The following is a 13406-nucleotide window of genomic DNA, read 5'->3' on the forward strand; positions in this document are numbered from 1 at the left end:
GGCATCCCCAGACTGAGATGCACAACCCGCATAGAATCTCACTCTCTCGCCGCCGCGGAGATTTAATACATGATGGTATGGACTGTACGCGGCCAACGAGAGGGTGAGTTCTTATCTTTGGCCCGGTGGATCCTACTACTTTCGCTCCCAGCCCTCGCAGATAAGGGGCCAGCGGGCGGCTGTTCGTTCATAGATCCTCCCTGCTCTTATCAGTCGGCACCCAGGCCAAGGCGCCTCAAACAGGCTGTCGGTACACTCCTTTCTTATTTTATGGGGGTCCTGCGGTAATCATTCTGGTGTCAATGCTAATGCCGGAGAAACAGAAATCGAAATAGAGCCTCGCTGGCCTGGATCTTATCAGTTGGTCGCTGCCACAAGATATACCGCAGGCTGACTCTGCAGACCAGGAACAGTGCTCCCAATGACAAGTCCTCTTTTCTGTGCATCATATGCAACGTACGGGCTGGCTGTATTGGCATGCATCATAAGCACCGCGAGCCTTGAAGTCACACACCTTGGGAGCCTGGCTCTTGCCAAACATTCACCTTAACTACTGTACCTCTGTTCACTTGTCGATATTTGGGGGGGAAAGTGCCAGTGACGATCGTCCAATCGACACCTAATCACCCAAGATCGACATTACTAGTAATTCTCATTCTACTGGCACTCGGCTTGGCGACTTTAGGTTCTCTTATCGCAGAAGGTGGCGGCACTGCTTGATATATCCAGCACCACCACCACAGCCAAATAGTCTTTCCAAGGTCTATATTCAGCTCTTCCAATCTAGGAGCTAGTCTGCTCGGCCCAGTCTGAAATCCCCACAGGCCTCTCCCGCGGAGAAGACGACACAAGGATTAGTGTGGAGGACACGACAAGGCCTGGCCCACTGAAAGCTGTCTCATCCGGAGATACTCAATTGCAGAGCTTGGGTGTGAGACCTTCATCGACCATTGCACGGTGGAGCTATAAGATACATCCCAGCCCACGGTGACTTGAGTACGGTTGCTACATGCAGACGCAAAGAAAGTAGCCTGCAATCCTCTGAAATAGGACCATCTTCCCAAATCTTACCTCTGATAATAGTTTCGGGTTTTAATTTAACTACAACATGAAGGTCTCCTACCTTTGGGTGTCCCCCGAGGTCAACCCCATCAACCGAAAAGCCCGATCTATACCCTTCTTTAACCCGATCAATGTCTACGGCAGAGTGTTTTTCTTCTCCTGGTTCGGTTTCATGGTGGCTTTCTGGGCCTGGTACACCTTTCCACCACTTGTAGGCCATCTCAAACGGGACCTTACTAGCTGCAGTAGCTGACACAAACAGTTGACACACACTATCAAAGCAAACCTGGGACTTACACCAGCCCAAGTCGCGAACTCGAACATCGTCTCGCTCTGCGCTACGTACGTTACCAATTGGGATAAGCAGCTGAATCTGGCAGAAAACTAACAAGGACTTAGTCTTCTGATTCGATTTGTCGCCGGCCCCCTTTGCGATCAGTTTGGTCCTCGATGGGTCTTTGCTGGCCTCCTTCTGCTCGGATCTATCCCCCTCGGCCTCGCGCCCCTTGTACAGTCGGCTAGCGGCTTATACGTCAGTCGTTTCTTCCTTGGAATTCTAGGGGGCGCGTTCGTCCCCTGCATGGTATGGTCGACTGGCTTCTTCGACAAAAATGTCGTGGGCACGGCAAACGCCCTGACGGGTGGCTGGGGTAATGCTGGTGGTGGCATCACATACTTCATCATGCCGGCTGTCTTTGACTCGTTGAAAGGCCGGGGATATACCGACGGTGTCGCATGGCGGCTTACTTTCATCGTGCCCTTGATCATCGTCATCGCCACTGCCATGGGCATGGTCTTGTTCTGCCCCGACACCCCAACTGGAAAGTGGTCTGAGCGACACCTACACGCCTCTGACAACCTACACTCTCACGGCGTCGATGCGCCGCCTGCCACGGGAGGTGTTGTCGACGTCCCTGGCAGCGTTGTAGAGAAGGTGCCCACCAATAGTTACTCCGCCAGCGAAGAGGGCGAAAAGAAGAAGGAGGAGCCCAAGAACGAGTCCAACTGGGACCACGAGGCAGCGCTTTCGAAGGATGAGATGCTCGAGACTGCCAAGGGCGAGATCATCGCCAAGCCGACATTCAAGGAGGGCATGAGGGTCCTGTTCTCCCTGCAGACTGCCTTCCACGTCTCGACCTACTCCTGCTCATTCGGCGGCGAGCTGGCCATCAACTCCATTCTCAGCGCGTACTACGTCAAGAACTTCCCATCGCTGGGTCAGACTGGCGCTTCCAACTGGGCCGCCATGTTTGGGTTCCTCAACTTCGTCACGAGGCCGCTCGGAGGCGTAGTCAGCGACATCGTCTACAGAGCGACCGGCCGCAGTGTTTGGGCAAAGAAGATCTGGATCATGGTCTGCGGCTGCGTTACTGGGCTGTTGCTCATCATCATTGGCAAGGTCGACCCCCACGACCAATCTACCATGTTCGGCCTGATTGCCCTGATGGCCATCTTCCTCGAGGCAGGCAACGGTGCCAACTTTTCTCTCATCCCCCACGTCCACCCGCATGCCAACGGCTTCGTGTCGGGTACCACCGGCGCTGGCGGCAACCTGGGTGGTGTCGTCTTTGCGATCATCTTCCGGTTCATGGAAAACGGCACAGATTATGCCAAGTCATTCTGGATCATTGGTATCATGATGCTCATCCTTAACTTGATGTGGTCATGGGTACCGCCGTTGCCCAAGGGGCAGATTGGTGGGCACTAGAACTTCACGTTATTGTCTTGAGTTTTTGAACCAGGAAGGAAATATGCATGCTGATAGAAGTGTATATGGGAAACCTAATTTGGGTATGAAACAAAGCTTAGACGAGGAATGGGATGATACCTTTTGGTTATGACAGCGTTGTATTTAGAGGTGCGGAACTCTATCAGGGGCTCGAAAAAAAATGCGACGTAATTATAGAATGAGCACAAGAATAGGATGGTCCATAAACAACTCTGCACTTTCGTAACCGGTTTTTGGCCCCCAATCTCTCGTTGTCAAAAGGTTGGTTAGTAATGTACTTGTGCTTCGTTTCACACCGGTCCGATGATCTTCGAGATCTATTGCCTCATCTGGAATGCTTGACAAGATAAGGTTGGCCAACCACATTTTGCAATTGGCCTTAGGTTGCACGGCCGCGGCCGCGGCTGCGAGCTTAAAGATGACTTCACGCATGCCTTTGCCACGTGCAGGTGGAATCTAACCTTCTTCCTACCTGCAGCGAGCCGCTTATGGCCGCGTCGTACAACAGCGGCATCGCCAAGGAAGGGGTTATACTGCACAGCGTACGGAGAAGTATGGAGCAAGCACATTTCAATTCGACATTCACCGCAGCGGTGTGGAAGCATACTTTAAAGTTTTCAACCAAAATATTGTCGGAATCTCTATTGAGGACTAAGTTGACAGGCTCAGATCCCTCTCCACCTCCCTCTCCAGAATCATTGCACATGCATTCAGCATGTCACGTGGGAGCGGGTATGCAAATGTACGCCCTGATTAAGCCCGTTTTTAATGACCAGTAACCGGAATATGCACAAAAATAATGCATCCATTTCACCTTGATGCCGCCAAAACGAAGGAAATACTCAACGCGATGGAAGAAGGCTTAGATGGCGAGCATGGCAGCGGCCGCAGCACCCAAGATGGCGAATCCACCGACGGCAACGCGGGGAGCGGCGGCGGTAGGGACGGAAGAGGCAGAGGTAGAAGTGCTGGTGGCCGAGGTCTTGGCCGAAGTCAGGCTGGTCAAGGTGGTACCAGCCGCAGTGGTCGAAGGGCTGGTGCTGTTTCCAGTAGAGACAATGACGCTGGGGATAGCAGAGGAGTTGGCCGGGACAGTGGGCTCAACAGTAGTCGTGGGCACGGCGCTGTAGGTCTCAGCGGCCGAAGTGACGGCGGTAGTAGAAGCAGCAGGGGCAGTAGGGTAGCCCGAGGTAGCATAGCCACCAGTTGCGGCAGCCGAAGAACCCTGGCTGGCGCCGGTGCTGCTGCTGCTGCCGGCCTTGATCTGGAAGGGGAACGAGTACTGGAAGATGGAGGGGTCGCTGTCGAGAGAGATCTTGATACCGTAGGTGGCCTTGTCACCCAGGGCAGAGCCGACGGCCCACTCGTACGAACCAGCCGAGTTCTGAACGCCCGCTGTCATCTCGTGTTAGCTCGGGCTCTCTTGGTGGTCAAGACTACAGATATGCTGCTTACAGGCAAGGGAGCCCAGGACGTCGAGGGTCGAGGGCGAGGCGCCGCCGAGAAGAGACAGAGACACGGTGCCGCTGGTGTAGGTGCCCGGCTGCCACTTGATGGTGTAGGTGGTACCGGCGGGAACCTCCTCACCCTTGGCGGGAGTGGTCATGGCATCGAAGCCAGCTGTCTGGGCGAAGGCAGAGGCAGCGAAGGCCAGAGCGGCGGCGGAGATAGCAGTGAAGCGCATCTTGACTGGATTTTCTGGTGGTTGAGGATTAGGTATATTACGAGTCCCTTGGTACAGTGGGTGACGACTGTGTATTTATTCAGCGAGTGTGGAATGAGCGACTGGTAAAGAGTGTGGTGCCAGGTGAGGCTGTGATTATAAAGAGTGTGGTGGACGAAAGTGTCTCTGCGGCGCCGAATGGGGGTGGTGAGAGGAAAGAGGAGAGGGAAAGGAAAGCCGTCAGCCCACGATGATGAAGAGGAGGACCAGCTACATTAGGGTGAAGGGGCACAGCACATCATGTCCAATGCGCCGCCTGGCGACTGCCGACCACTCAGAGGGCCCAGGACCCGCGGCCTAGGCGATATACGGGGTCACGACCGCCGTCCAGCGCCGCCGGCGTTGTACCTCGCCCGCCTATTAGCCCCATGCAGTTACAACAGGACTGCTGGAAATAGACTCGCCAGACACCGTCAGCTTGTCCCGCGACGATGCCCCGGTGCAGGGCTTGAGTCCTTGTGTCCTCGACGCCCGCTGCCAAGGTGGAGAGGCGGCATGGGTCCCATTGCTAAGGTTAATTTCCTACGTCGCATGCAAAGGACGCGAAGGATTACGCCTGCGAGACTGAGGTCCCAGGGGAACCCGCCCAGTCTAGGCCGCATCGGGACCAAAAGGGGGATGATCTGTCGCGCGTCGCCAGAGCGAAAACCTGCCTGGCCCTGGGGCAGCCTGTCACGCCTGGGCGCAAGTGACCAAGATGGGCTGAGCTATGAACGCTCAGCCGTTGGGGCTTTGCCATCATTGGCCCGGCTCGCCAGCAGCCCCTGACCAACGTTATGGGATCCTTGCTCCAATTACATGGGCCCTCTCAGGCCCTCTCAGGCCCTCTCCCCCCTAGCGCAGTATTCTTCGCGCTCGCGGGCCGCCTGACTGGGTAACTCACACTGGAGAAGGCCCGTCGATAGTCAGGTGGATGGCTTCTGCGCCGGTTGTCAATCTCTGTGCTGCACGTTGCTGACGCCGGAGCCTCTCGCGACTTCGCAAGCTGGGCACTGGAGTTACGGGCTACACGACAGAATTTTCTTGTGCCTGGCGGGTAATTAGGTTTGGCACCTTGGAAACCTGCCGTATGTGGTGCGACCTGTCAGGACCATGGGGGAAAAAAACTCAAAAAGAGCAAACATGGGCTGCATCTAGGTTCACCTTAATTTCACTGATATTGCCCGTTCGAGGATGGCGACATGTATTCCAAGCAGGTTGCTTGGGATGGGTTGACTGGCCCAGGCACCAACGTCTCTGCAAGTCTGACGACCTGGACTAGCTCGGCCCAATTTCGACTCGGGAGCGCTTGGCGTACACCCCTGCGCGAGTCTGGAGTCTGACCGTTGACGACGATGAGTGCATGACCGCATCGCGAAAGACGCTCGCACAGCCCGGACACTGATCTGACCTGCTTTTCGGTGGTCAACGTCCATCCCTAGGGCTCACCTCACGACCCATCAGTCACAACCTCTCTCTGAACCTAGTCGGGCCGCTGCTGCTGAGCGTTTGGGATTGCATGTACCTGTACGCACGGCGCCCTCGGCCTCGTGGCATTGACGTCCTGTCGCATGGTTTGGGGGGCCTCTCTGTATGGCGGGGTCAAAAGCTTCTTTGTCGCTGAAGATGACGCCGAGGACTTGGCCTGCGAGGAAGATGAAGACATCATGCTGCCGTTCGGATGCCCGAGGCGCCCGCAACGGGCAGTCCACAGTTGAACAAGCATAATATCCAATACGAGCCAGTCGGGATTGGCGAGTGCCATATGCCAGTACGAGTTATGCAGATTGTGATAGTCGACTGCGTTGGGAACTACGCATGAAACTATACATGGCCCGTTTTCCAGCTCGCTGCATGTTTCACCAATAGAGTGATCGTGGTGCGCTGATTGATTCGAATGCAAGCCCCTCCCTCTACGCAATCGAAAGTGCCAGCTAGCACCCATCCACAAGATCCGTGGCGCTGTCCAAATAAGCGGGCGGAGTAGGTAGGCCTGCGGCTCAGCCCTATCAGCGGATATGGTATACCCTCACTATCGTGAGAAAACCCAGCCCGGCAGTTGCTAGAAGTAAATGGGGTCAGCCACGCCATCTAACTAAGCTGCTTTGGATCGCGGACTTTCCGTGTAGGGACCTGGCTGTCAGCTTGTTCAGATTCCCGCTGAATCTCAGCCCTAGCGGTATTGGCCAGCTTTCGCCGGCTAGAGACTGCTGTTCCATCGCGATAACCTGGTACAATACCGCCCGCTGATAGCGACAGAGCGCCAGTGTGACTCGTAGCCTTGCTTCCAGCCAGCCGGGGTAAGCGAGTGGATTCAAACTCCCACGACCCAAGTTATTCCAGTATGCCACTGCCTGCGCCGTAGAACTGCGTTTCGATGCTTCGTGCTGATTTTGTCGTACTACCGCATATATTGTAAGGCTTCATTATAGCCCGGCCCTCGGAATCGCAATGCATGCCACGTAGTATGCATACATTATCGCCGACATCCCCAGGGTTTGAGCCACAAACTTGGCTGCGAGTTCGTGTTGCCGTTGAGAAGCCAATTAAGCCAGTCACTGCCAGAAATAGCACATTGGCAGTCATAGCACACAGCTGTCGCTGTGTTGACTTGTGGCGTATTGCCAAATAACTGCCTCGGACTATCCAACCAAGGTGTCCGCCAGAATAAGAATTCCTAGGCAAGACCCAGAATCTCCTGATCATAGGCACACCTTTATTCCTTTGCAGAAGCGTTAAGATCTCAAGATCAAGGCTAGGACATGGGATTTTCGTTCACCAGAATACGTATGCTTGCGAAGTAATGGACATCACATTTCGTTGAACGAATGGAACAGCCAACTGCATATTGACCAGCTTGTATGTATTAAATGTGATACCTCTGAAATATCAGATCTGTCGCTCACGTCCATGAAAGACATGATCTTGACTGCCAAAGCGAACACCATTTTGTTGATGACCGATACCATTTGGTGACCATCTAAGCCTTGACGCCTTTCCTACCGGGAACCCTGCCAAAGTGGTGGCCAAAAGGGCAGCCTAAGTGTACTGATGAACAGCTGTGTCAGAAGTGATCTACCGTGCCCAGCAGATGCTATGTTCGTTGTCATAAGGTCATTAGATTCTGTGCTTCTCGCTCTCTATAGATAACGGTCGGCATTAGTCTGAGGTCCTTAGTGCTTCGGGGGATGGTCTCTGAGCTCACCAAGGCGAGAGTACAGCATGTACAAGGCCATTCTGTTACACTCCTCCGTTCCCGTGATTGTGACCAAGCGTTCATTGCTGTTGTCTTGCGGCTCGTTGATCTTGATCACACTGCCACTGATCTGACGGATCTCGTTGATCTTCTGGCCACCTTTACCGATGATGGCGCCAACCATGTCGTTGGGGATGTAGATCTGCTGGGTAAGGGGAGCGCCCGCCATGCCGCCGCCATGCATCTGGGGCGCCTGGGGCCCTCCGTGCGGTTGAGGACCCGCAACATGACCACCCGCCTGGTGCGGTGGCATGTGAGGTCCAGCTCCGTAGGCCGCAGCGGCCTGAGGAGCGTAGTGCATGGGAGCACCAGCAGCAGGCTGAGGCACTGCTCCGTGCCCGTACGGGGGCTGCTGCGCGTAGGGGTTAGGTGGCATATACTGTTGAGCTCGGGGGTCGGGCCGTCTGCCGTAATTCTCCCGCTGGCCAAAGTTACCACCAGCTGGCTGAGGGCAGTAAGGAACGACTTGCATGCCGCCGGGCACAACACCAGCTGGGCCACCACTGCGCGTGGCATATGCTGAGGCGGCCGGCCCACCGAATCGTTCGTTGAGCTGCTCGAGGAGAGTGCTACCGACATAGTAAGTTGCAATATGCACGGCGTCGGCCACACCCATGACCACAAGGGATCGCTCGGTGGACAGGGGCAAGCAGGAGTCTGAAGCGTTGAGCCGAGCCCCGGACGCTTCCTGGATCTCCCTGATCCGAACACCGCCCTTGCCGATGATGGATCCGATCAACACATGTGGGATGAGCAGACGCAGAGGATACGTCTTGGACTGGGCCGTTGATGATTCGGTCAGAGGCTCATTATTCAATGTGCGAATGATCAGGCCGAATGCCTGGTTTCTCGTTAGTAAGATGGCCTTGCAACAGACAATGGGGACAAACCTTGGCTGCAGCGTCGACAACGCCGCTTACCGTCAGGATGCGCTCGACGGCACCCTTCTGATAATCACTGACAGTGCACTTGGCACCAGATTGCTTCCGGATGTTGCTGACATTCTCGCCACCCTTGCCAATGATTGTGGCAGCTTCGGGGCTCGAGATGACGGCCCGAATGTGGATCCAGGCGGTTTCGTCGTGTGTGTTGGCGCTGGAGCCCGAGGGCGGAGCAAGGGAGCTTACGGCCACGATGTTGCTGCCAGACTTGTTCTCGTTGGCATCCGGAACAATGGTATCGCCTTGCTCATCCTTGGCTTCCAGCTTGTCGCCGTTGGTGGTCTCGGCCTTGACACTGCCATTGGCCTCGACGGGGGAGGGGAGGCCATTGCTCTCGGGGGCGACGGGCTTCTCGTCTTCCTCCTCCTCTTGGTCGTGGCCATTCTTGATGACCTTGTCGAGCGCAGGGCGTTTGGCGTCGGGCTGGTCGTTTGTTCTCGATGGAGACGAGGCGTCCTCCAGAGGGCGCTTGGCCGGGTTGGTGTTCTGGGACGGCGAGGCAGACATTGTGTCCTAGGTTTCTGATACGTTCACACGGCTTGACGGTGAGGTGGGTAATATTGGTGATTCAATTATCGACGTCTCTCTATCTACACCTATAGGGTTTTCGAAGGAAAACGTGTAGGTGTAGTGGCGCGGGGCGGAAGGCGAGGGCGAGGGCGAGGGCACACTCTTCAACGTGATTTCAGGGTCGGAAAAGGTGAGGTCGGGTCGATGGAGTGTGATGATGAGCAGAGGCCGATGTCGCGGATGGCTGAGGTATGGTGGATGGTGCTGTGTGAAGCTACGACTGCGGCCCTTGCGGGAGCTTTCGCGTAGTGCGGTGACAGGTAGGTGACCTGACTCGGCGGAGTGATGACGGTAGGCAGGTAGACAAAGTGGTTGCTGCCCGTGGGGGGACAGACTGTGAACGACGATGAAGTGAGAAATGTAGGATGTCTCTTTTTGAGAAAAGCAGGTAGGTGGCAGTGTGTGACCAGATCAGACAGACAGACAGACAGGTAAACGCTCGTCCTCAAACCTTTGCTCCGCGAAAACCGGAACTGGACAGGTGCCCCGAATACCGCCTTTCTTTCTTCCTGTCGGTGCCGTCCTACGTCGGAGGAAGACAAGCAGACAGACAGCTAGCTACACCGCTTACCGTCGATGGATCGAAATGATAGCTGCGGCCGGTGATGCAGGGCGGGTTCGTTGCGGTCGTGGAGGATGCAGGACGCGCGCGCGGGTGCCAGCTGCAATTCCGTTCTGATGATCTCTTCCCCAGGACAGCTCCAAATCAGGGAGGAAACGGAACGGGGGGCGGGGCCAGGAAGGTATTAAAACGAATAGCGAAATGACCGGGAAAGGAGGACCACGACTTGCCGTTCGGGAAGGTGTTCCAGGAGGCCGGATAGAAACAAGTCAAAGGGTGCAGATGGGGATTGGGGGGGAGCAGGGCAACGGGGGGGTGTGCGATGAGGAAGGGTGAAGGGGATCGTGTCTCACGAAAAGGTTGAGGTGAAGGAGATCTGCGCTCCACATCTGCAGTCCAAGCGTTTGTGGTTTTAGGGCGCGGTCCGAGAAAATGGGGGCACTCCACAGTACGAGCTGGGGCGCTGGCACACGGCAGGCCACGGCAGGCCACGACGTGTTTCCTAGCGCTCTGGCGGCCGGAACACGCCTTGAAGGCCGTCCACGGGTCTCGGGAGGCTGGGCCCTGGCCTTGCTCGCCCTCCAGGCTGCTTCCATAGGTTGCCCTGGGCCACGTCCCCGTATCTCGCGTCGCCCCGCACTGTCCAAGCACGGTGAACAGGTGGCTGCCAAGCCCCCAGAGTTGACTGCAGCTCCCGGAGCGGAGCTAAGGCAGGCGGTCCTGGCCTGGGGACTCCAGCCCAGGTTGACAGCTATCGCCGGCACTCGTACAGTACGGTCCTACCGCGATCCATCTCAGCAGAGCACCAGCGACATCCCGTATAATATCGAGCGACTATTCATATGGGCAATCTCGACGCATTCCTGAGAGTCTAGCGGGGTAGCGCGCATCTAACCGGCCAGCTCAAGGCCAGCGTTCGGCACTTCTTCTGCTCTTCCAGTGACGTCCACTAAAAATCCCATGGTCGCCGGTCCCAATACTGCCCAGCCGGCAGTGGCACCGGAGCAAGACATTCCTTCCACTGAAACCTGTGCCACCCACCTTCCTCCCACCTTCTGACCGTTGGCCCCAAAGACATCGGCGACTCACATCGCACCTAGCATAGCTGGCCCTGAAGCCGCTGCCTGGAAGTCACAGCCGGCCTCTTCGCGCCATCTGGGCCAGTATCATGGAGTCGCCTCACAGCCCGGAGCGCGACGCCGTCCATGCCAGCCGCGTCCAGCAGTCCTTGGCTGAGCTCCAGCAAAAGGTCAGGGAGCACGAGCGAGTGTTGAAGCAGGTCCGTGAAGCCAAGCGACGCCGTACGCCCTGCGTGAATGCTTACCGAGAAATACACAGCTGCGTGCCTCGCCCCCTAACGGGCAGCCTACAGCCCGTCCAGAAGCTCCCCTGGAGATCATGACTACGGTTTATGATGAGCTCGCGGCCAAGACCCCGTTCCTCCCATTCCCGGACTCTGTTCTGCCTGCTCTGGTCGCGCTCCGCAAGACTCATCAGACCGTCGAGGAGACTAAAGCTTACCTGGGAGTCCATGCAGAGTCGGTTGAGAGAGCTAGGCGGCGGCTCGAGGTGGAGCAAGCAAATCTGAGGGACCAGACCGCACTGTCACAAAGCCTCCAGGGTCGTATTCAGACATTACGTGACGGTCTGGAGAGTCGGATGGAGTTGGGGCCGGATGACATTGCACGAGAGCGCATAGCCGAGCTGAAGCGCAAGAAGAAAAGCTACGACAAGGAGACGTCGAAGCTGTTGAAAGCCCTGCGGAACTTTATAGACGACCGGCTTGCATCTATGCTGGCCGCAGAAGACATGGGGGGGCCGGTGGTCGGCGGTATGATGGACATCGACACCGACGACTTGGCAGCGGGATTCAGCTCCCAGGGCCGCCTCAAGAAGGCCAAACCGAGTTCAGACGAGGACAAAAGACAGCGGCGCATCGATGAAATCTGGGGCCAGAGTCAAGAGCCTCAGTCTCTGCAGAGTGACGCCGAGTCCCGCGACGAAGCAGCAGCCGCCGGAGCGGAGATGAAGGATCTTACAGAAGAACTACTCAACAGCCTCGTGGCCGCCGACGGGGACAGCTCTGCGGCCTACGTCCATCTAAGCAAAGAGACGGCAGCCGCAAGATTTCTCGTCCGCTCCAAGGTTGCGCAGTTTCACCCCAGAGATGCAACCAAGCTTAGGCTCATAGACTTTGGCAGAGATCTGGACGAATAATAACTCGTACTGCCCGATGAAACAGCCAATTGGCTTGACATGGCCCATCCCGCCGATGCATGAGGGACACCGGACTCCCGCGAAGATCAAACATGGCGGGACGCACAGTCTAGGTTCTCGGGGCATCCATCGTGCTGAGCATCTGATGCGTGTAAATCGGCGCTGTGATTTCCTGCATCAACCTGATGCGTATTTGTAAATACAGACCGGCAGCTGATCCACTGCCATAGCATGGGCCAGATATCATTCTCCACGCGGGTACTGCCCTGCATCCTATTTCGGTGTTCGCTAATCCTACCAAGCCGCAAGAAGATTTGGCATTCTCCAATGCCGGCCGGGGTTGTGAAACATAGGGGTCGAGACTAGGATGACAGAAACAAAACTATCAGAGTCCAACTCCTGACTATTGAAACGCCCAGGTTATTAAAATGTAACCTCCCGAAATAGCAACGAAGTGCACGTGACGGAAAGGAGCCTTTTCAATCACAATCGACCAGTACGTGGAGGTACACGTGGAAAGCGAGCCATGTAATCGAACTGAGGGCCAATTCGCGTCTCAGTGGACGATGAAGCAAGACACGGCTACTGTACGAAAGCAAAATTACCAAATTCCTGGACTGCTATGTACGCTTTTAGATGCTTGGCCTCGATCAGCTCTGATTGGCACATCATATATCGAGTTCAAGCTGTGGGGACTTCAGATGAGACATTGCGACATGCTTGGGGTGTTCGCGCAAGGCGACGACAGTCTATACTTGTGATATGACTAGCTGCAGTCACATTTGGTGCTATCCGCACGCAGTGCGCGCTGGCCCCAATCAAATGCACCGAGTGCCAAGCCAATTAACGCGTCTCCGTCGCGTCTTCACCGCACACCCCACCATCATCGCCAATCTGCCACCGCTCCACCAGCTTCCCCAGCGACACACATCATCACACCGTAGCACATCTCTTGATTTTGGTCGACCACGTCAGCCGCCGACACCAACTCGCCTCCTCGATTTCCCGCCCCCTCGTAACATGAGCGCCGTCCCCTCTGCAGCCTCACCCCCGACCTCACCGCCCGCGAAGCGCCACAAGCCCTCGACCTCCATCAGCGAGACCACCACCACAGGCACTACCATGGCCGCCGCAGCACAGGACAGCAGCAACGGCACCGCCGTGCCCCTTCTGGAGCAGTCCCCGGCGCTTCTGATCAAGAAACTCTCGGACAAGGCGCGACTGCCCACGCGCGGCAGCGCCTTTGCCGCCGGCTACGACATGTATGCCGCGCAGGACACGGTCATCCCGAGCCGCGGCAAGGCGCTCGTTGAGACGGACATTGCCATTGCAGTTCCGGCCGGCACCTGTACGTACTTTGACCCCCC

The 13406-nt window shown here is 56.3% G+C and overlaps 6 protein-coding genes across 6 annotated transcripts; 4 read left to right on the plus strand and 2 right to left on the minus strand.

Moving 5' to 3' along the window:
* Positions 1 to 1108: 1108 nt before the first annotated feature.
* On the plus strand, positions 1109 to 2770 carry JN550_013741 (uncharacterized protein; the record flags this gene model as incomplete). The annotated part of the gene is made up of 3 exons (XM_049312362.1): positions 1109 to 1273; positions 1325 to 1404; positions 1462 to 2770. 3 exons carry the CDS (start codon positions 1109 to 1111, stop codon positions 2768 to 2770), a joined length of 1554 nt encoding a protein of 517 aa, XP_049164289.1.
* An 883-nt stretch (positions 2771 to 3653) lies between these two features.
* On the minus strand, positions 3654 to 4475 carry JN550_013742 (uncharacterized protein; the record flags this gene model as incomplete). Its single annotated transcript, XM_049312363.1, has 2 exons — positions 3654 to 4186; positions 4247 to 4475. The coding sequence occupies 2 exons, from the start codon at positions 4473 to 4475 to the stop codon at positions 3654 to 3656; spliced, it is 762 nt and encodes a 253-aa protein (XP_049164290.1).
* Positions 4476 to 7666: 3191 nt separating this feature from the next.
* Positions 7667 to 9197, minus strand: JN550_013743 (uncharacterized protein; the record flags this gene model as incomplete). The annotated part of the gene is made up of 2 exons (XM_049312364.1): positions 7667 to 8590; positions 8640 to 9197. 2 exons carry the CDS (start codon positions 9195 to 9197, stop codon positions 7667 to 7669), a joined length of 1482 nt encoding a protein of 493 aa, XP_049164291.1.
* A 1057-nt stretch (positions 9198 to 10254) lies between these two features.
* On the plus strand, positions 10255 to 10689 carry JN550_013744 (uncharacterized protein; the record flags this gene model as incomplete). Its single annotated transcript, XM_049312365.1, has 1 exon — positions 10255 to 10689. The coding sequence occupies one exon, from the start codon at positions 10255 to 10257 to the stop codon at positions 10687 to 10689; it is 435 nt and encodes a 144-aa protein (XP_049164292.1).
* Positions 10690 to 10990: 301 nt separating this feature from the next.
* Positions 10991 to 12039, plus strand: JN550_013745 (uncharacterized protein; the record flags this gene model as incomplete). The annotated part of the gene is made up of 2 exons (XM_049312366.1): positions 10991 to 11101; positions 11161 to 12039. 2 exons carry the CDS (start codon positions 10991 to 10993, stop codon positions 12037 to 12039), a joined length of 990 nt encoding a protein of 329 aa, XP_049164293.1.
* Positions 12040 to 12861: 822 nt separating this feature from the next.
* Positions 12862 to 13406, plus strand: JN550_013746 (uncharacterized protein; the record flags this gene model as incomplete). The annotated part of the gene is made up of 1 exon (XM_049312367.1): positions 12862 to 13387. A coding segment is annotated over one exon (526 nt), but the record flags the coding sequence as incomplete, so codon positions are not given.

The sequence above is a fragment of the Neoarthrinium moseri genome (genome assembly GCF_022829205.1).
Source record: "Neoarthrinium moseri strain CBS 164.80 chromosome Unknown scaffold135_Wmoseri_CBS_16480, whole genome shotgun sequence".
NCBI classification, from domain to species: domain Eukaryota; kingdom Fungi; phylum Ascomycota; class Sordariomycetes; order Amphisphaeriales; family Apiosporaceae; genus Neoarthrinium; species Neoarthrinium moseri.